The sequence below is a fragment of the Rhamphochromis sp. 'chilingali' genome (assembly GCF_963969265.1).
Source record: "Rhamphochromis sp. 'chilingali' genome assembly, chromosome: 15".
NCBI classification, from domain to species: Eukaryota; Metazoa; Chordata; class Actinopteri; order Cichliformes; family Cichlidae; genus Rhamphochromis; species Rhamphochromis sp. 'chilingali'.
This window is the reverse complement of record NC_137942.1, coordinates 4,302,994-4,325,947: the sequence shown is the minus strand read 5'-3', so window position 1 is coordinate 4,325,947 and position 22,954 is coordinate 4,302,994. Positions and strand designations below refer to the sequence as shown.

The following is a 22,954-nucleotide window of genomic DNA, read 5'->3' as shown; positions in this document are numbered from 1 at the left end:
AAACAGGTCACATGACTCGCAGCACCATCCTGTGGTACAGAAAGGTATTACAGAAAAGTACAACCCAGCCCTAATTTGGCTTCAGTTGATATCTCTTATATACAATACAGACACGTTTGATTTTTGATTTTGTTAGAGCTAGTTAATCGCTTTATTTAAACACAGAAATTTATAATAAGCACCTTTAAATTCACCTAACCCTCCCCAAATAGGTTAGTGACATATATTGTTGATCAATGGTCATGAGACTTTGCATAATTATGATGAAGAAACTGACCTCACAGCCTTTGTTCAAAGGAAGCTTTGTTCCTTCAGTGGGCTGGTTTCAGTCATTATTTAAATGCACTGTTTCTAAGGTTGGGGAAACCTGCAGTCAGCTGAGACTGAAGAAGGCACTTGCATGAGTGACGAAATGTTTCTCCCACTGAAAACGCTACGTCCAGATGAACAGAATCAACTTTTGGGGGTTAGCGAGATACAACGGGTTTTCACTGTGATGAAGGCGACTGCAGTCTTACCCTTACATCATCATGGTAACTAATGCTAAACTCAGAACCTGGTCCTGAGCAAATTATGTTCAGGGCTTTGGTTTAAACTCTTCTGTAGCTCAACATTTTCACTGATTTTCTCCACTACAATCTCTAACTGGAGTAATTAACTACTGGAGAGAAACAAAGCAGTGTGCAGCAAAGTTACACCAGTGCAAAAAGCACCACATATTTAGAAGAATAGACATTCATTCAGTTGGTCCTAGTGTACCCAAATTCCATTTTCCACTGCTGGAATTATGGCTAATAGATCAGACATTAGAAAATTAATCAGTCTGTATGCAGAGTAGATAAAATCTGATTAATTTCTCTGTGATCTGACCACAAACTAATTTGTAGGTCTCTGTCATTGGCCTCTACGACTGTCAGACATAAATGGACTGATACTTAAATGTATCCAGTTTTCTAGACAGTTTAAATCACCTGCAGCATTAAGTGGTGAAACAAATATGTACGTCCACTCATGGAGACAAAAAGTTACAATTTTCTGCAGCATCACCAACTCTTGACTTGTTTTTAACATCAGAGTGGATTACTTTTCTAGCTTACTCTATCTGATAATATCTCTGACCGAAGTAGGCGGTGCGCAATCGACCCAGATTGTATGGAGGAAGAGTCAAATGATGCATTTTAAATGCTCCTTTACTGTCAGAGCCTGATACAGAAAGAGTTCAAGCTGCTAACCAGTGTGATTTCTCTTAAATCTGACTTGAGTTTTATGTTAAGTTGGGCAATTAAATGCAAAAAAGGCCTGACTTTTTATGTTGAACCTGCTTCATAGTCTAAGCCTCAGTTATTGGCTGAGAGTTATTGACTTTTTTTTTTTTTTTTTTAAATAAGCACCAAACTGAAAATCTATAGGAACTTGCTTAAGGTCAGAAAGAGGCACCCCTCCCCATCTGTACCCCTCACCACGAAGCAGCACTCAGCTATAGTTCACCAGGAGACATCGTGTTCCTTCTAACTTTGTAAGCAGCATAAGACCTGACCCCCACCTCCTGCTGTGCAGTCAGGCAAAGCTTTGAATATTCGCTGTTGATCTTCATCAAATCTCAGGGCTCAAAAAGCGATCTCTCCTGGTTTACATTTCTGAAAATAACAGGCTATCTGTCTGCATGCTGCTCTTTAACTGACACCAAATCACACAAACACTTTTTTTTCCCTTTTGTTTTTATTCCATTTCTGCAACAGTTCAGATGATTTGTGTCTCAAGTGGTTCTCAAGGATTCTGATAGGTTTGTAGCTTGAACCCATCCGCTGGAACGTTGAAGACAATATAATTACACTGCTAAGCAAGACACAAATAGGCAAAGTTCTTCATGTTACTCGTGCACGGGAGAGACCGGACAGAGCGCCGTCCCTTCGCTTGACCCCAGTCGCTCTCGTCCGTCCAGCATAAATGACAATCAACAATACAAACTCTAACAGATTCACATTTTATTCTCCGACCTGTTTCACCTGCGTATCAAAACAAAATCCCAAAGTGCAGACGCACAGTTCCTCATACATTATTCACAGTCTGTACAACACACTCCCATAAACACTGTTGCCAAGGGTCCTCAGTAAGGTTACACTCGGGTACAACACCACGTCTGATCACTTTTCCTGTCCCCATGGAGACCAGAATACCTAAGAGGTGTTATGTAATCCATCTATGTCACCTGGATCAGTCATCGGCTGCTCTCTCAGTCTTTAGGTTCACGAGTGTAAAACATGAAAACACTTTAGTTGTAAAATAACTTAATACCAAAAAAGTGTAGAAAATACATTTAATAGTGGCAATAAAATCTCCCATGAGCACTTTGGCCGAAAACGTCTCGAGGGAGTTCAGCTGCAGCGTGTCTCTAGTGTTGACCTTCAGCTCAGCCTGAAGCAGCATACGTGTCCAGAGGGACAAACTGCACTCATTTTTCGTGAAGAAACGTCAGCTGGTTGCAGTGAGGCGATACAGAGACTCACCCGCTGCAGCAGGTTTAACAACCAGACCCTAAAGTGTCCGAATATCCTCGTGTTTTTTCTCATGATTGGATGCAGTTCCTCTTCTGATGCCGGCGGCGACTTTTGAACCCTGTTGGTAAATAAAAGGGGAAAAAAATCCTTCAATTTAATTCACAATCACAAACTGCGGTCACACAATAACTGATTCTTGACCATGACGAAACGAAAAACATTAATATTATCGACAGACATCACAGGGCTCCTGCAGGTCCCTGGAATGTCTTTAAAAATGCTAAGGATTCAGAAAGGTTCAAATGTTCTCTTCTTCTGACACTGCAATTTTGAATCTCCTAGTAAGATAAAGTGCTTTGCAAACACTCGGCAAAAGATATTTTCCAAAATGTTTCAAACAAACAAAAAAGGTTTGAAATTAAAAGGGTAAAAACTTTTACGATGTTCTAGTGTCATGTACATCTAGATCTAGATTCAAAATCTAAATATTTAACACCACCGGAAATTTAATTTGAAACTAAAGAGCATCGTTTCAGCTACTTGCCATTTAACGTGGACCAGAAATGAGTTGATTTGATGATAGAGGCTTTAATGTGAGTGTATCAGACAGAAAATCCTGGACTTTCAAAAAGTTTACATGTTAGTTTGTAACTCTACTTTTTAAACATTTTATAGACAAAGCATTCAGGAAATATTTGCCTTGTTGCTCACTCGGACCACTGAATTATAAAATAAAAGATCTGTGATGACGCACCGTCTTCGTCTGCCGTGCTGATGGTCTGCATAGACACGCTCCTCTGAATGAACTTCGACGGCTTCTTGATTTTGGTTTTCAGTGGTCCTGGTTTCTCAATGAACTGAAACGAGTCGTCGGATTCATTTCCCGCAACCCTGTTGGCCACTGAGACTTTACAGTCTGCTGTGATAGTGGGGGAGGGGCTCTGAGGAGTGACCACGCCTTCCTCGATAGTGTCTGTACTGTGATTGGCTCCTCTGCCTTTCAAGAAATGCCTGAAGGAGCTGCGCTTTTTGGGTCCGTCTGCCTGGTTCTTCTGACCTCCTTTTCCATCCTCCTCTGTAGGTGAACCCGGACTCTGTGGGGAGGCTCGGTCCAACTTTTCCTTGTTTGCATTGAGAAAGCCGTTCTGCAGACCGTTCCTCTGGTTCAACCCACCTACTAGCGAGTCCCTCTGAGTCGACAAGTCCTGTAGCGAACCCGTCAGACCCAAACTGTTCCCGAAAACCAGCGAGTACTTGGGATTGTGGTACTTATGCGCAGGAACTTTCAGGTCAATCTGCCTGGAGTCCCCAACCGATACCTGAAAGCGAGATGTAGTGACGGGCAGAGGCCGGATGTGCTGCATCTTTGGCTTCATGACTGGTGTAGGAAGAGGCGGCTTAGTGATGTTGAACTCTCTGTACAGGTCCACCTGCTCAGACACTGCGTACAGCTCTCGGAAGTCGTTATCAAAGAAGTCCACAGTGTGTCCCGACATCACCGTGATCATGTTCCTGTCCAGCCGGGACGAACTCCAAGTGAAGCTGCAGAAAAAAAAACAGGAGCGTAAACCAAAGCGGTGATTTAAAGTGGACAAAAAATATGAGATAAAACACCGGGAGACACAACTGCTTGAATTTTATTATTTAAGGCCATTTAAAGAATATATACATATACACACACTCTCCTATTTAGCAGGTTTTGGCTAAATCCAACAAACTCAGAGGTCAAACTGGGCTTTTTAGGGCAACAAGAAGTGCTTCCAAGTCTAGTCAGCAGGTTCAGTAACCATTCATCACAAGCTGCTGAGATTCACTTCAATTCAATTTTATTTAAATAGCTCCAAATCACAACAACAGTTGCCTCACAGTGCTTCAGTATGACCTATCCCATGTCCTTGCTTCCTTTGTAACAGCTACATCACCATTTTCGGGTCTTTCAGATGTAAAAATGTAAACTGTGTAAATTTTGGTTAAGACTGGAAGAAATTTGTGACCATTTGATGAAATCCAATATGGCGGTTATGTCAGGGGTGTTTCCATGTGTCGGCCGTAAGTTTTCACACTTCTTTTCACTGATTAGTTTTTTAAGGCTAACATCAGCATCACCAAATGAGACCACAGAACAAATTTCATGCAAATTAAGTTACTTTTTTTTTATAGCAACAGGGCCACATCTCCACAACAAGGCATCTCATGGAGCTGTAAACTGATGCCTCAAGCTATGGATGCAGTTATCCAACAAACACTAGATACACTTTAGATCTTACCGTTGGTGCCATATTTTGTGAGACTGCAAAATTGGTGGATAGTGGCAGCACAAAGTCAGGTTATAAGACGATCGATGGGAACTTGTTGAGGCAAACCTTGCACATGGTTCCTCCATGAACACAGCGCCAACTTTGACCCTTTGGTGGCGCTACATTGTTTGAGATGCATGCATTAAATTTGGTGAAAATTAAAGATGTATAAAAATGCCGACTCAATACGGCTGCCTCTGTAGAATCACTTTTGAGCCCTCGGTGTTGACCACATAGCTGCAGCCTGTAACTTTTCTATTTAAACTTGCATTCATAATGAGGCATCACGCATGAGTCAGGACATGACTGTGCTCATTTCACCTGCCACAAATCGGTCCCTCCAGTTTTGACTTTAGTCAGTGAAGGAAGATTCGCCTCATCACTGATGTGGTCAGATGACGTGCATTCAGACTCATTTTGTTTGTTTGCAGCTTTCAGAACAGCGATTTAACAACGAGAATACAGCTGTGTGGATCCTGTCAAACTCGGAGCTCAGAGGTGAAATCGAGCTCTTTTGCAATTCTGAACTTTGCACTAATGGTTGCAGCTGTTTTATCAGCATGTATGTAGTTATGGCAACACAACATCTAAAACTGAACAAATGACATTATTTTGCCTTTATGTAGACTAAACTGTATCTAAGAAGTCTTTCTGGGATGTGCAACAACAATAGATTTTTATGTTTCAGTTCATTTAAAGCATATCAGTGCACTGCATGTGTCTGGCTCTTAATGTGATCTCCATTTCCCAGTGCGGCCATCACTAACATTCGATTTAATGTCCTGGATTTAGATTTTTAAAAAGATAAATGTTAGCTTTTGTCATAGCCCAATCTGCACCAGAAACTTGATTTATTCAACACGTGCAAAAATGCGTGTACTTCCTGTCATTGCTGCAGGTTAAAAGGAATCTTTTTCTTTGTAGATTTGCATTAAAATTACTGTTTATATTGATACCTGACATTTATATTCACTGTTCATACTGATATGACTGCTATACGGAAACGTAGGCTCGATGTTTTTTATGCCGTTAACTGTATTTAGACGTGCACTGATTGTTATATGATCTCCCCCCTTCTGGGTTACATATGTTCACCTCTGCAGAATTCTTTTTATCCTCAGCAGCGATAAAATTTATCTATTTGTTTGTTTGTTTCAAATCTTTAATCGTTCATTTACTTGGTTTAATGTTGTTGTGATTTGACACTGTATGAAAAAAACTTAATTGAACTATTAAACTAATAAATAAGGTTTTATTTTGATCCCAGAATGTGCTGTAAAATGCTTCAGCTTACTACAGCAGTCATGCACTGTATATGCCAAGGGCTTTTAATGTGAAGGATAAGGAGAGAAAGCCCTTTTTTGTGTGGATCTGGCAGCAGTACCATTTGCAATACTGGAAAAAGGTTGCAGAATAGAAAGGAACAGAATAAAACAAAGCAATGTATTACTACAATTAAAAATGAGTGAGGAAGATAAGAGAGGTACATTGAGTACAGACAGAGGCTAAATGCCTTTAATTTGTGGATATTGCAACCAAAAAATAAAACAAAAAAAATAAACTTAATCAACTGTAGAAATCTTTAAAAGCTGGATAATTAATTCACCCGCATCACTGCCTGGTGTAGGATTTCATTTAAATGTCATACTTTCACCTAGTGTAAGTTTTTTTTATTGTTTTAATGGTTTCTCTGAAACTACTTAATCATTTTAAAACACTCAGGAGAAAGCGGTACGATTCCCTTATAATAATCTCCCAGGTCATAAACGTCCGGCTCGGTCACCAACGACATTTACCAAAAAGCGGACCTACAACAATACATTTATCTTTTCCCACACTGAACCAACAGCAGATAAGAAGAGAGTGTGTTTAAAAAGCACTTTAGTCATTTTACAAGATTAATAAGCTTCAGAGTGTGTAAGGAGTTATTTGGAGGTTTAATGGAGTTCCTTTTGTGCCGGCTGCTTTTAGAGAAAATGTCTCACACCTAACAGTCACAAACAAGCTGCTCTCATTATGTTGGGTTTACACAAAAGATACAAATAGTCAATCAAATGAAGCACAAATAATGGTTATTTAATAACCATATCAGGATCAGTTAATCTGCTTTGGAGTGAAACTGTGTCAGAGGGACACTGTATTATGTGTAAAAGTGAAACTGTCCAAATGAGTCTCAATTGTGACTCTGAACATGTCACCGTAACATGGAGTCGAATATAGGAGGTCAAGCGGTTCAAAGTTTTGACCAAAAACAAGATACAACTGGACTCGGCACGCTAAGCTGGACTTTTATTTTGAAGGATTTTCCATTTCCCAACGAGAGCATACCTTAATTACATGATTTATCTGTTAGTGTGAATATTTAAATTCATCCCATTCCTTACAGCATATAGAGACATCAGAAAACAAACACCTTGCTGTATATAGTATAATTTAATTTTTGTACAACCACAGTTCCTAAAAAGTTGGGACGCTGTGTAAATAGTAAATAACAACAGAATGCAATCTCATAATCCTATATTTTATTCAAAATAAAACACAGAAAGTATCAAATATTTAAACCATTTAAAGAAAAATCTTGGCTCATATTGAATTTGATGGCAGCAACGTGTCTCAAAAGAGTTGGGACAGGGCCGTGTTTCCCACTGTGTAGCGTCCTCTCTGCTTTTAACAACACTCTGTAAACAACTGAGGAGAGCAGCTGCTGGACTTGTAGAAGAGAAATGTTCTCCCATTCTGGTCTGATATAGGACTCGAGCTGTTCAACAGTCCTCTGTCTTCTTTGTCGTATTTTTAGTTTCATGGTGCTCCCGGACTGCTGGCTGGTCAGTTCACATACTGCATCTATTCTGTGCTATTCTAATAGAAACTCTGCAGTTTAGCTGAAAAAGCATTGTCTGGATCGGAGCATATGTTGATCTGTAGACTATATGCACCTTTCAGTAGCAAATGTAGGTGTGCCGGTAGATTTTCCAGATGTGCAAGCTGCCAGTTCAATAGGCACAAAGGCATGAGATATGAAGATAAAGACAGAGAAGACAGGACGTCTTTGCATGATGGAGCTTTAACCTCCATTTGTGGATGGCACAGTTAATTGTGTTCACAGACAGTGATTTCTGAAAGCTTTTAATGCAGTGCTGATTTTCAGCCTTGTCACTTGCACACAGAGATTTCTCCATATTCTCTGAATCTTTGGAAGATTGTGTACTCTAGATGACGAGACATAGGTTTTCTCAATTTTACACAATTTGCAGATGCAGTTTAATGAAAATTAGTGAACCTCTGCCCATTTTTACCTCAAACATCTTCTCTAAGATGTTTTTAGACCCAATCATGTTATTGACCTGCTCCCAATTAACACAAATACTTGCAAAACATTCCTCCAGCTATTTTCTAAGTACCACTTGTCCAGCCTTTTGTTGCTCCATGACCTTTTGAGACATTTTGCTGCCACTGAATTCAAAATAAGTGCATATTTTTCATGAAATGTCTCAGTTTTCTGTGTTGTGTTATGAATAAAATGTGTTTATGGGACTTGCAACTTATTGTATTCTGTTTTTATTTACATTTTTCTTCTTCTGGGTGCTATAAAATCTTACATAAAATAATAAATTGAAACAGGTTGCTTTATCAACCTTTTCTGCTTCCTTTGAATGCACCTGACCACAAAAAGAAACACTGGTTTGATATTTACCTGTAAGACCCAAACATGACCTTCTCTCCATCCACCAGCATGTATTTGGAGCACAGGGAGCCTGGCAGTTTTCCAAAGGACAGGGCCAGCCCTGCACCTTTTAGCATCCGCACACGTAGATTCTGTAAAAGAAACACCTGTTGGATTACACACTGGCTTACCTGTGTCAAAAATGTCACACAGGTAAGCCTGAGTAAACGGACCCCAGCTATCGGGCATCCGTGGCTTTTTCAAGGATGACTGGCTGATTTACAGAGATGCCAAGTCAAATTTCTGCAGGCACACCCAGAAACATAAAGTCAGCTTTCATAATAAGTAAAGGCTAAAACCCAAACACTTCAGCCACCTCTGTTTACTTAGAGGGAAGCAGGAAAAGAAAAGGACGTAAATGCTGAGTAGACAAACTGGGAGGAGGCTCTCCTGTGGTGTCAACCCTGGCGTGGGGTGAGAGCGTCAAGTTACTGTCCTTGGATCTGTTCTCAGGATCTATGAATGTTCCCTTGTCACTAGTAACAGTAACAGAGCCCGGCACTCTGAAAGGGTCTTTCACAGCCTTATAAACTGATACCACAATGGCCAGCCATTCCACCACTCCGGTTAAACCAGACTGGAGCTGAAAAACTCTGTATACAACAGATAAGACTGGGTATTATGACACGGTGAAGATAGGATGACAGATGACTCACTATTTGCGCTTAATCTAAATCAGCACCTAATGTCACTTCTCAGGTTCTGCACCACAAGAAGCAGCAATTACATGTTAGCTCGTGCTAGCGTCTGCTCAGCAGTCGATTTTCCAGTAATTCCTCAAAAATTATTAATTTGACCCTCCCTGTTTTACACTGGAAGGAAAATACTTCTTTTTATTTTCACACATACTTTCACACAAGTGCTCCAACAAGTCCATTTCCTCACATTTTATTGATTTCCTGCTGTTTATCAGTTTCCTAACCACTACGTCTGCTACTTTTAGCTAACTAGTTAAACTGTTCTTGCGAAACCTTTAATGATCTGTTTTAGTTACTTAGATAATACTTTTTCAGCCTCAATCTTTGACTTTTTTTATGACTGAACAATTTAATCAGTTACTTTAATCCTATTTTTAACCTATTTCAATCATTTACTTAAAATTTTAGCTAACCGCTACATCCGCTACTTTTAGCTAACTAGTGTAACAGTTCGTGCAAATCTTTGCAATCTATTTCAGTTACTTATATAAAATGCGTTTTTTCATCCTTAATCATTGACTATTTTGCTGACTTAACTATTTAATTTGTTAATTTTATCCCTTTTTAAAAACTATTTCAACCATTTACTCAAAATTTTAGCTAACCGTCTACTGTTTATGTTTTATGTTAAGCTGTATCAATTCTTTAAAAGTCCCATTAAAAACTACTCCATCCATTCAATGCTGGATACTTTTCTGAGCAGTAAATTGGCAGGTTTCACAAACGAAATTCCTGTAACTTCCAATGCACTGCTGCAAAGGCAGTTATGAGAAATCAAACATAAAACTACCCTTAGGGTTAAGTGGGAAAATGTAAGGTTTTTGTAGTTGGTTCGGTAAGTGTATTGCCAAGTTTTCCTGGTTCATGTTTAACTAGATCAAACCTTTGAGGTAATTAACTTGTCAGCGATTTCCCAGAAAGCCTGGCCTATGATTCAGAATAAGTTTTAATCTGGGATAATTCCAGCCGTCATCGGCATTGTTCCAGGACTCAGCAGTGACCTACTGAGCTGTTTTCCCATGTTCATTTCCTCTTTGTTTACTGTGTTAGAGAACCTCCTCTCTCTGCAGCGCTCTGTTTGCTCACCCGCAGATGCATCGCGTTAATCTGCAGCCGAGAGCACATATCCAGAAAGTGGGGCACTCCCCTGGCCTCCAGCACAACGTAAACTGCCACGCCACGCCGTGACGAAGCATCCAGCAGGTCCTGGAGAATCTGCAGGTCCGTGAGGAGGTCCATGACGATGGCCACTACCTGCGAGAAACAGACGAGAGAGGAGCCATCTCACGTTACTCGTGCATATCCATTAACACTTGTGCTCTTTTTCAGTTATTTGAGCAGTCATATTTTTTTTTTAATTTGGAAACAACAATTGCTGAACAAAAGAAGAAGACTTTAACAGCAAGCATACACAATACACAAGTATGTGAATATTATTCAAATATAATAAATAATTCACAAAATATTGAGACTCATTGGATTGAGGCTCTCAAAGTTTTAGTGCCATTTAAAGCAGATAGCATGTGACTGAGGGCATCCCCTAATGTTCGCACCATGTGTGCTCACCGCAAGCTGGTTGAAATTTTTATTTCAAAGCTAGTTTAAAGTTGTTTAACAGTTCATAAGGTGGTCCTGACTTCCATTTATACCAGTTCATTTGCTTACTGTTAAACTTAAGTACATTTTGCATGGAGCTACAGAGGCTATGAGGATGGTTGTGAGCAGTCAGGTTGGCAGTTCAACTCCAGGTCCAGCCCCATCAGCAAAACCATTTCTCTTTTACTTTTGCTTTTTCATCCCACACATCTGAAATTAATTTGGTAGCCTTGGTGTGAACTTTAAAGATATTTAAAAAATGTAAACTCATGAAATGAGTCATGTAAAAATGCAGTCTATCTATACACACTTACACCCACTCTAACTGACAGATCAATAAAGAGCAGACGTCACGGTTATGTCACCGCAGTCGTGTACATAATAACAGAAAATATATGAAATAAAACCCGAAAGACGTTGGGACTAAGTAAAAAAACCAAAACCCATCTTTTTGTGCCTTTAGTCATGGGAACAGAAATGTAAGTTTCATTTTTGTTTGTTAAACAGACAAAAGAATTTCATACCAGACACACACATAAAGGCGAAGTCAGCAATAATGAATGATTAGAAAGGAGGGATCCTTATAGAAGACACCTTGTTACCAACTTTAACAGACAAAACAAATCAGTCATTTTCATTGTTTCTTCATTTATGTATCAGTCAATCAGCAGATATATTAGAATGTGTGATATGACACATTTATTTTTCACTATGACTGAAGATAAGCTCAGCTAAGCCTCTGGATTTAATAGTATCATTGCGGTCACAGCATGACCGAGCTAATTTATATTTGGCTTTAAATCTACACAGAATCTAGGCTGTAGGCTGTGCAACAGGCCGAAACCATTGCCAGCATTTATACTTGTGCACATTATGCTTGCGATGCTAAAATACCCGTTGGTGGTTGAGTTTCTCTATCCGAGCTGCTCAGTTCCCTTCCAGTCAGTTTGAAAAATAGCAGCACAAGAAGGAGTAACCAGAAATGAGTTGAAGGAAATGACTGCACTCACTGCAACAATGCAACGAGTATTTTCCTCTCTAGAAAGATGCACGTCAGGTTACAGCACAAGTGTGTGGTTGCAGCATACCTATGATTTAGATATAAGTCTGAGTTCTGAACCCTGAAGTTACAGAGGAAGCATCCACGGATACACCAAGTCTAAACTTTATGTCCTCATTGATCACTTCATCACACAAATTTAAAGTGTCTTGGGCAACAAACTACATTTATGCTGTGGCATTCAGAGGGTAGGGTCACAATTTGGCTTTAATGACATGAAAGCACTTATCCATCCTGCCTTGTACCAGCATTTAGGGTGCTGACGGTGATGTCATGGTGTGGGAGATATTTTCTTGACTGTCTTAGTAACTGTTCAGCACTCAGTTTTATTGCTGACCGTGTCCATCCCTTTATGACCACAGTGTACCCATCTTCATATGACACAAAGCACCAAATCATCTCAGACTGGTTTCTTGAACATGACAGTGAATTCACTGCCCTCCACAGTCACCAGAGTAGAGCAGCTTCGGCACGTGGTGGAACGGGAGATTCATATCATGGGCGTGCAGCAGACAAATCTGCACTAACTCTATGATGCTTCTCGTGCTCTCACCATGGACCAAAACCCATGTTTCCAGCACCTTCTTGAATCTAATAAAGTGAATGGCAAGTGCACAGGTAATTCAGTAAGGAAATAAAAGCTGAAACCACTTCTGTTTTTTTCCTGTAAAACACCTCAGACCAGCCTGATGGGGAAAAGTCACGATTCCTGTGTATTTACTTTTAAATCCGGCTGCGGGATGCACCATTTAAACATTAAAACAACATCTGAATGTTTCCACCACTCCCACTGCCAGTCCGAACAAAGGCACCAGGGCGCTAACCTGTCATTAGTCTTGTGATATGAAGTTTAAACACGCAACCTTCCACCACGGCAGCAGTTCACACTTCTGCATAACTTGTTTTTCTAGGCGATTAAAAGTTTTAGCAAAGACAGTTTGGACAAATGCCAGCAACGGCTACGACTCACAGCACCGCTAATCTGAGCAAGAAATCAGCAGCTACATCTCTAACAGATGCATTTATAACACTTTACAGCATACAGTTTAATTATGTACTGGATTTATTAGACCAATAAGACTGCTGTTTGTACTGAGATGTTTTATAGCCTCTCCTGGTTTTTGTACCCTTAAGAGCAGTTTCAAAAGACCATGTGACTCTTTTTTTCCCCATTTCCTTATTACAGTTTGTTTGGGACTCATCCAGCAAACTGAAACTAGTTCTCCAGGAAGACACGAGTTTGAATAACACAGTAAACCAGGCATGACTCAGTGAAGCTCCCGTCATCAAATTCTCATCCAAACTGCTTACGATGCATTTTATGTTGGAAAAAACATCTATCCAGAAAATGCTTAATCTGAACTATTTCAAGGTTTTCTGGAAATTGAAGCGTTATTTTCATACACGCCCATTTGGTATGGCTAACGGTTATTCCACCTGCCAAGACTGTTTTATTACATTGACCTTCCACGAGCTCTGGCTGATAAACCTGATAACATACACTTATTTTAAAGTAATAAAATAAGTGTATGTAGAAGTTCATTTTCAACAGAGGGTGAAACGAGGCCAAGCACAAGAGAAAGAAGGATTATTTTGAAACGTGACTTATGTAAAGCTACTCTTTTAGACTCCAAGAGTAAAAATATGGAGCTGGAAGTGAGCAGATTAGATCCACTTCAGTTGTAGTGGTTTACAAGTTCACCTAAAAGAGGTTTGGGCTGTTTGTCCACAAACAGCAGGTTTACGATGGCGCTGTTGTGAAATTTGAGTTTTTAAATCAACCACTCCTTTTAGGTGGGTACAGAGATTTGCCAATAGCATTGTGCTTTCAATGAGGGCTTTAAAAATTAATTAAAGGCACCTGTCAGCAGCAGAGAAGTATTTACATGACTCACAGTTCAAAATAACTCTTATTTGTCTTATACCAGCCTTTGGTGCAGACCCCGAGTTGCCCCTCTGCCTGACATAAACTGTTTCCGGTTTAGCCCCTCCTCCATTAAGCAAACTTTGTCTTGATTGGCTGGTGCTCATAAACATAAGGTTTGAACAGCAGGTGGGTGGGACTTCTCTGTAACACACAACCATCATCAGTAAGAACAACTGAAACAGTGTTTAGAGGCCTTGGCACTCAGGGTCCACCTGGAGCATAGTACCTGTGTATATTACAGGAAATAAGGAAAAACACAACAGTTCCCCCCATAGAGAAGTGGTTTAACAACCATTAGAACAGTTTCCAGGGTTTTTTTTTTCAGGTGTAGCTGCATAAGCAGAGACCAGCCTCACTAACTTCTGATGCAAACAGTTATTTTGTTCTGTAAGAAGCCTGAAATACAACAGAAACAGTTCATAGCTCCAACAGTTACTCCTAGTAGGCGTCCCGGCAAATAAACGTCCTTGGACTTTCTATTACTATTATTGTCATTATTATTTTATATTATTGTTCTGTTTATTTTTATCCTGCTGCTAAACTAATTTCCACTTGTGGGACAATAAAGAAATTGAATTGAATTGAGAACTGGGATAAAGTGATGTCCACAGCTGACATATTTATATTTAAGCGAGATCTTTTCAAATGCCCACAGTTAAAAAACACACCTCACAGTCACTCTGATCCGATTTAGCATCAGTTTTTCAGCCCCGAAAGCCATGTTCATGTTTTATCATGTACAGACATCTAAAAAAAAGAATTTACACACAGTTTATTTAGTAGCTGAAGTGACACTTTAGACATGAGCAAAGATCAATGTAATATTTTTATTGTTACTTTTAACGACCTGGAAACACCTGGAGAGCTCTGTGTGTTTGTTGGCGAGTGCTGCTGCCAGTCTTTGTTCATGGCTGGGCTTCAGCTTGTTTTCTCTGGTATCTATCATCACGTGTGATATAATGGAAAACCTTCCACTGTGGCAAATTGGATCAAACACTTGAGCCCTGTGACGTGAATGGACAACACCTTGTGTAAATGACTTCTCCTGATGGGATTCTGGTGAAGAGCACCTTCTTCATGTGCATGAAAATACGCATGACATCACCTGAATCGAAGAACTCGTTGTTTTCTTTCCCTTTCAGGCGACATTTTCTGCTTTTTCTCTTGAATGCAGTTCGACCGGTAACTGTCACCTCGACTCTTTCATATGTACATCTCAGCTCTTCTCTTGGATTGTGATAATGATCTCCTGTAGAGTAATGTTATGCATCCAGGATTAACGTGTGCGTGCGTGCACCACTTAAACTGCACAAGGACTCTTTCAAGTATCTGTCAGGCTTTTAGGAGGGGATGAGTTATTTTACCTGAAGGGGAGCAATCTGTGCCTGATTCATTAAGCTGACACGGCGCTGAGCAGACTGCTGTAGATGGATAATAAAGTGGATTATTAACTATTCAAATATGATGAGTTCTGCACATCTTTATTCGTCTTTCCACCCAGCAAATACAGCCTCTGGTGCTGCCTGTCAAAACCAATCGCAAGTGAGCGATTCTCCTCATTAGCTATGATTTTCGCACCTGGGATTTGAGCCAATCAGGCGGAGCCGTGCAAAACTCCAAGTGGGCGAGGAGAAAAGTTTTTTTTTTTTTTTTTAAAAAAGAGCAGCTTGTTAAATGCCAACCTTAACCTGGTCTGCAGGATCTTGGGGGAGGCTGCCACTCAGCCGCTCAGCTTTTCCCTTCTGCGTTTTAATGACTCAGCTTGTTAAAACTTGCACAGGACTCTCCCATTCATTTAGCTTTTATCATTTTATTTACCCACGCTGGCTTCGTTAACCCTCACCTCCTTCTACCTTACTAGAAAATTCTCTGAACAAGCGTTACAACAACGCTACTGCAGCGCTACAACTTGCAGATGCCCCTCAAACACGCTGTGTGCAGTTTGCTGGTCATTACATTTTGAGAAAAAGGACGTGAGGATACACTGGCGCAGTGAGTGTGCTGGTTAGAATCAAACAGATCTGAGAAAAGTTTCCGTCCGATTCCTTAACTTCAGTAACTTAATGAAACCATTAAAAAAGTGCGGCCTTCAGAATATGGAATTTGTCAGTGTTACAGCCTCTCACAGAAGTAGGCGGAATTTTGCCACTTTTACAGTTCTCATTAGTTTTTCCATTTGAGCATTTTTGAACCTTCATAACTTCAATCAATGAGATTTTCAAGGCTGAAAAAAACATTTAATCTCTGTTAAAACTTCCAACTAAATCAATTTTAGAAACACCAACTGCATCACAATGTTCCAAAAATATTTATTTTATCTTTAATTATTATTTATTTATCTTTATCTTATTTATCCACCTCCATTGTCAAGTTTGCTGACGACACTGCTGTTGTGGGCCTGATCTCCGACAACATCGAGACGGCCTACCTGGAGGAGATTAGGAACCTGGAGACCTGGTGCCAGGAGAATAACCTCCTCCTAAACATCAGCAAGACTAAGGAGCCGATCGTGGACTTCACTACAAAGCAGGCGAGGAATTACAAACCCCTCATCATCAGTGGCACGCCAGTGGAGAGAGTGGACAGTTTCCGATACCTGGGTGTCCACATCACTCAGGACCTGTCATGGTCCTGTCACATCAACACCCTGGTTAAGAAAGCCCGTCAGCGTCTCTTCTTCCTCAGAAGACTTAGAGACTTCCATCTGCCACTGAAGGTGCTCAAGAACTTCTACTCCTGCACCATCGAGAGCGTCCTGACGTCAAACATCTGCACCTGGTTTGGGAACAGCACCAAGCAGGACAGACGAGATCTGCAAAGGGTGGTGCGCTCGGCAGAACGCATCATTCAATCAGAGCTCCCTGACCTGCTGTCCATCTACACCAAGCGGTGCAAGTCCAAAGCTAGGAAGATTATGATGGACCTCTCCCATCCCAACAATGGACTCTTCTCACTGTTGAGGTCTGGGAAGCGCTTCCGCTCCCTTAAGGCCAAAACAGAGAGAATGAAGAGGAGCTTCTTCCCCCAGGCTATTCGGGGCCTGAACCAGGTGTAGGACTGGACTCTCCCAAACACGTCACTATAAGACTGGACTCTCACACACGTCACCACACGCACCACCACACATTTCCTATAATTCTATAATTCCTATAATTTATAATCCTTATCTTTATAATCTCTTCTGCTATTTGCACATTCTTTACTGTAAATTCCTAAGTTAATTTGTAAATTTTTGTAGTAAATTGTAAATATTGTAAAACTTTTCTTCTGTCATTTAATGGTCGGGCATTGTACAGCTACAAGCATTTCACCCCCATGTCATACTGTGTATGGTTGTGTGTGTGTGACAAATAAAATTTGAATTTGAATTTGAATTTTTTATGTTTCCCATAATCAGCTTTTAGCATTAGTATCATGGGATGAATTACATTTTTAACAGAAAACTTTAATAAATCAACCCCTGGTACCCCGATTGTTTGATCTGTTTTCTGATAACTCACGAGAGAAAACTCAAAAGAATCTCATCGACATGTGGAATAGGAACCTAAACACCAGATAAAGCCAGGAAAAACCTTGGAGCACCTCGGGAGTGCATTAATGTCAGTAGTTCTCTTCATAAAGACAGCGATGGGTGATCAGGTGATCATGTTTTAGTCATAACCACCCTGTCTGCAGGGACCCAACGAGATAGAAACACAACGACGTCTCTTTCAGGGCAACATTGACAACAGAACAACCTTTAGCCAAAATCTGAGAACCACTCATTAAAATAACCTCAAACACAGCAGTGGACTTACTCGGGCCTCCAGAACCTTTTCTTCTTATTAGCCTCTCGGTTTATTAAAAAGTATTTAAAAGTGACATACTACACAACATTTCCAGTTCGATGTTTTTATTACTGGTCACTAATTAAGTAGCACAGGTCAAAATGATCCGTTTTTATCTTATGCTAGACCTCAGTACATCCCTTCAGCTCATCCTCTGTCTGAAATAAACCAATTTAAGTCCTATACTTGAAGGCCACAAGACACCTCAAAAGTACAACTACTTTATGTAAAAGTACAGATATCCCACGAGAAGTATCAGAGAATATCAGAGGGAATATATGAAGAAATAAACCCAACTGAGTTTCTGTTTGAAAAGAAAACAGCAGCAGCTTTTCCCACTATGACGTTCCCAAAGAAACCCTGAATAAATCAATCATTCCCTTTTACGCTGCAAGCTGAAACTCGGAGCACCGGAGTAGAGTGCTGCGCCGTGACGATGTAAATTCCAGGTAAAAAGTCAGATGTGTATCTTTTATTTTCACTTTGACTTACAGCTGAAAAATGACAAAAAGCTCTTTGAGTTACGACAAATGTGAAAAACTTGAAACCCGCCTGCAGCTTCTGCTCTGTGGCGACTCATTAAACTGTTAAGACGGTGCAGTTATCAAGATGTAAACCTGCAAAATGTATGTACATGTACAAAGTGTACATATATATGCCACAATGTGAGTTATATGCATACATGACAGTATGGACGACTAAGGTACAGATTGAATTATTGAAGAAATCTTTGAATAATCTTTATTCAAGCAGGCCTGAAACTAAAGATTATTATTGTTAATAGTGAATATTCTCCTGTTTTGTTTTGTTTTGTTTTTCCATAACTCTTATATATTAAAAGTGAGAAAACTTACTCTCATTATCAAATTAATCATCCAATTACTGCGTGACAGGATGAATCTGGAGGAAGGAAGTGCTACACGACTCAGCGGGGTGAAAACAAACTCAGTCCAAAAATTATTCTTGGAACAATTCAGGCAGCGAACCCCTTTTTTATATGGACATTTTAAATTGTTTAAAAGTATTTTTTACCCTAAAAAGATCAATTATCAAAACTTTTGATATTATTGATATTATTTTGTTTTTAACAGGCCGTCCCTGTCACTCTACCTGTCCTTTGCACTCAAAATAAATCCTAAAAAGCTGAAGCTTTAACTCAAACTGACATTTATGATGATGAATTCGGCAAGACAGGAAACATGAGGACTGACTGTAAGGGGGGGGGGGTTCTTTGTCACTTTCGTGGTCAGGTGAGCGTCTGCAGCCAATCGCTGTTAGTATTACAGCGTTATTCTCCTTCTTTGTTAGAAGTAGGTCAGGGACTTCTCCTTTAATTGCTCCATATATAAGAAAGGAGTTTCCTTTGTTTGGTTTAGGTGCAGGAGCTGACTCGTAAACTTTCCTAAATCTGAATCTGCAGGTGTTTTATTCCACCTGTTTTATTGTTTGATGCATGCAGTCACATTTTTGTATCAGCACTTTTAGAGGCAAGTCATGTAAGAAGCAAAGTGCTCGGCAGGAAAGCTCAGAGGTTTCTTCTTATTTAAAGTTTCACTATTTCATGCCTGTAGAATTTGAATCTCTGTGGATTTGAAGTTAAATCAGGACAAAACTGAATACTTCTCACTGTTTTCTGGCTTCATAAGCACTACATCACAGACTAAGCGAACACTCACCTGCAGCCCTGACTGTTTTTATCGCTTCAGGTTAACAAATAAAAGGACTGAAGTTCCTATAAGTCAGGGTGTCCCAAATTTGGTGGGTTATTATAGAAAAATGTGAATAATTAAAGAAAAACTTTAAAACACTTGTGCGTAAATTTGAGTTTGGTTTAGATGCTGTAAACAGGGTGGATATGCAGGGTTTCTCTTCTTTTCTGTTACCTTGTGTGACTCCTGGATGAGCCTCCTCACCACCGCCTTGATGTGCGGTCCCTGCTCTTTGGGGGGGTGGGTGTACACGGACACCCGGGTCACCCCCTTGTAGACGCCGCTGCTGCCGGGCCAACCGATGTCCAGAGTCGGGACCTCTGTGTCGGACATCTGGGGCCAGTAGGTGGAGTGGACCCCGGAGTCCGCGCTGGAGGAGCCCTTGGACTTGTCGTGCTCCCCGGACTCGGAGTCGCTGTCTGTGTCGTACTCGTGGAAAGTTTTGCGGATAACTTTGACCTCCCGGGCGCATAGGAAGTCTTTGGTGTTGTCCTCCTGGAGGCGCATCTTGAAGGCTCCGTCCCCATTCCTCAGCAGCTGCTCCAGGGCCGCACGCTGCTCCTCACTGTAGTAAAACTCTGGCTTGGACTCCGGGACCTTCTCGTTAACGTGCTCATCATCCATGCACACCAGCTGAGACTCCGCCATGGCCCAAAGATTTAAAAAATAACTTCCCCCTCAGTGCGCCACCGCTGCTGATTCCGCTGCTGATTCCGCTGCTTCCCAAGAACCGCAATACCCGTGCTGACAGGTAGCAAGGGGGCGGAGCCAACAGGTACGTTATTAAAGAACATCCGGCCTGTAAACTTTCAGAGTACAACTTTCAAAAGGCAACAACGGAAGTTTGTCAGTGGTGGATCCTTCAGAGTAGAGGAACGTTATTGTAGTTAACCAGAGATGTCAAACTTATTTTATGTTATCGGCCATATACACACTACTTTGCTCTTAAGCATTATTGTAAAGAAGTTTAACTACTCATTTAATCCCTTACTTGACCTAATATGAGAACTAGAAATGCAGTTTCAACAGTGGCTCATTGCCCAGATGGTTCTGTATTTATAAAACATTAAAACAAGTTTTTTTTAATTCACAGAAATATTTTTAACTGTAGACACAGCATAATAAAAACAGAGATTTTAGTTGATAGTGGAAAACAGGAACTTTTATGTCATTTCTGTCATGGTTCTCAAGATCTGGAGAGGTCGTGGTGTGTGTATTGTTTGTCTTAACCTCTCCCACCAGGGCGGAACTGGACCTTGGTTCCCCGCCTCTGAACCCACCCTGAACACACACCTGTGGCTCATTCACACTGATCCTGGCAGACTACTTAAGATGGCAAGAGAGGCTGCTTCCTCGCTGGATCGTCACATTACCAAGTGTCAGTGTAGTGTAACCTATGAAAATGTTCCTTTGATCCCCTAGAGTTTCCTCCTGACTTTGTTTTTTCCTCTGTGTACAGGCCTTCTAGACTCCCTGCCCGTCTTCCCTGCCGTCTGGATTTCTGTGGATGTGTGTGAGTGAGCGTGAGCTTCTTAGTGTGGACATTTTTGAGTTACGGATCGAGTGGAAGAAGAGCGTGTGTGTACCCCCGTCTTGGACCTTCCCTTCGGACCCCGCCCTACTCCCTGGAGCCCCGTGTTATCTGTTCCACTGTATATATGTATATATTCTCACTTGGTGTCACATTTCAAATAAACCCTCACCCTCTCTCTAAACTTCAGAGTCCTGCGAGTGAGTCCTCTGCCTACTAATCTGTGACAATTTCATTGTTTTATCTATTACTTGACTACTTTGGTGTAGTATAAATGGTAATGCGGGAGGAGTCTTTATCAGTAGGAAAAGCTGCAAAATTTATGACAATGCAGCTAAAAGTTCAAAATCTATGTACGAAGGTTTCCAGCAGGTCTGTTTGGAGTCTTATGTTTTGCATCCCAACTAAAAAATACTTCAAATTAAAACTAAATGCAGAAAAGCATCTTATGTAACTAAAATAAAAATAAAAACTAGACTTTTGAAAAAAGTTCTCGTTGTCCAGGGCTGTGTGCTCGGGTGTGCACTGGCTCACTCTGGCTCTGCTGCTTGGCGGGGCCTGGCCCCCCTGGCTCTATCGGGCCCCTTGCAGGGTGTGGGGGCTCTCGGGTCTCTGGGTCCAGGGCTCAGTCTGCTCTGGCTTAGCCGGCTGCTTGTGGAGCCTGCAGGCTCGTCGTCACTGCTGCCCACCGTGGCTTCTGGGTGACCATCGTCCGGAGCTCTCCTCCTTTTCCAGGTGGGTGGCGTGATCGCCCCTGCGGTGGTCCTCCTTGGGATTTCGTGCTCTGAGGGGGCCTGTAGATGTCAGGGACCCGGGTCTCCTCCATGCCTGCTTCATGTCCTGGGGGGCAGGGCTGTGGCTCCCTACACCCACTATCAAACACTTACATGGAGAAACCTTATGAATACAAGCGCACTCACACACACAGGTTTGCAAACAAGTACTCACAGACACTCACTATCTTGGTCAGCTGCTGCCTCGAAACATATCATGCATCATTAATACCATGTGCTGCTCAGTAACATTTAATATTTATTATTTACTGTTACTCGTGGTTGTGTTGGTTGTTGCTATGGTTTCCTTGCTGTGTTGTTTTCGTTTTGTTTTTTGTTTTTTTAAGCAGGTGTTGAAGCAGATTTTCAGTCTTTTATTTCTTTCTTTATCCCTCTTCTCTATTTTTCTCTCCCTCTCCTTCTGTTCTCTCCCCAACTTCTCTTTCCTTATTCTGTTCGGTCCTGTGCGTTCTGATAAAAATCTAATAAACTATGACTATGAAGTCGACCTTTCTTGGCCTTCAGACAAGAATTCTGATTGCGGCAGTGCCGGACAGGACAGCAAAACCAAGAATAAAAAGTTTATATATTTTTCAGTTTGGTAAAAATTTCTATTACATTTAACATTTTATTACTGTCTTGTTATTGTACTTTCTGTACTGGTTTTCCTAAATATTGCTAATGACATATTCCCTCCATTCAATAACAATCAAAAAGACTAAAACTAAGAGTGAAAATTTAAAATAAATAAATAAATAAACCTAAACATGTTCAAACAATCTAAACTGAACATAAACAAAAAAAATCCAATCTGGAAACCAACAGAAACTAAACTGAACTGAAAGCAAAAAGTCAAAATAGAATAAAAATAAAAAGTAATTAGAAAATACAAAACTATAATAACTCCGAAGCAAAGGTTCCCAAATGGTGTGTTTTGGGATTTTGCACAAAAAGTAAGGAATTAAATCTTAAATGTTCTATATCAGAACACATCACCAGGCCCTGATTAGTAGTGATGAGGGGGAAAAAACAAAAACATCTATTCACGTCCACTTATCATTATCAGGTTTGCAGAGGAGCTGGAGTCTATCACAGCTGCCACAGGGTGACAGACATGGTACACCCTGAACAGGTCACCAGTCTAACATAAAGAGACACACAACCATTCACACTTATGGGAAATTCAGAGTTACCACTTAACCTAACCTCACTAACTGCGTGTCTTTGGACTGTGGGAGGAAGCAGGAGCACCCGACGAGAACTGACGCAAACACGACAAACATGGAAACTTCACAGACGGTGGAGTCAAACTCA

The 22,954-nt window shown here is 40.7% G+C and overlaps 1 protein-coding gene across 1 annotated transcript; it reads right to left on the bottom strand.

Moving 5' to 3' along the window:
- Nucleotides 1–1,713: 1,713 nt before the first annotated feature.
- Nucleotides 1,714–20,095, bottom strand: fam83fa (family with sequence similarity 83 member Fa). Its single transcript, XM_080906017.1, has 5 exons — nt 19,511–20,095; nt 10,304–10,471; nt 8,490–8,611; nt 3,253–4,040; nt 1,714–2,616 (listed from the first exon to the last, which is right to left on the bottom strand). Exons 1-5 carry the CDS (start codon nt 19,982–19,984, stop codon nt 2,567–2,569), a joined length of 1,602 nt encoding a protein of 533 aa, XP_080762143.1. The 5' UTR covers nt 19,985–20,095; the 3' UTR covers nt 1,714–2,566.
- Between the last annotated feature and the right edge of the window lie 2,859 nt (nt 20,096–22,954).

Excerpts from the sequence above, each read along its gene's own strand:
- fam83fa (XM_080906017.1), bottom strand. The coding sequence starts at position 19,984 with ATGGCGGAGTCTCAGCTGGTGTGCATGGATGATGAGCACGTTAACGAG. Across the intron at positions 10,472-19,510 it reads TCATCCAGGAGTCACACAAG|GTAGTGGCCATCGTCATGGA; the intron begins GTAACAGAAAAG and ends TGTTTCTCGCAG. Across the intron at positions 8,612-10,303 it reads TTAACGCGATGCATCTGCGG|AATCTACGTGTGCGGATGCT; the intron begins GTGAGCAAACAG and ends TTTCTTTTACAG.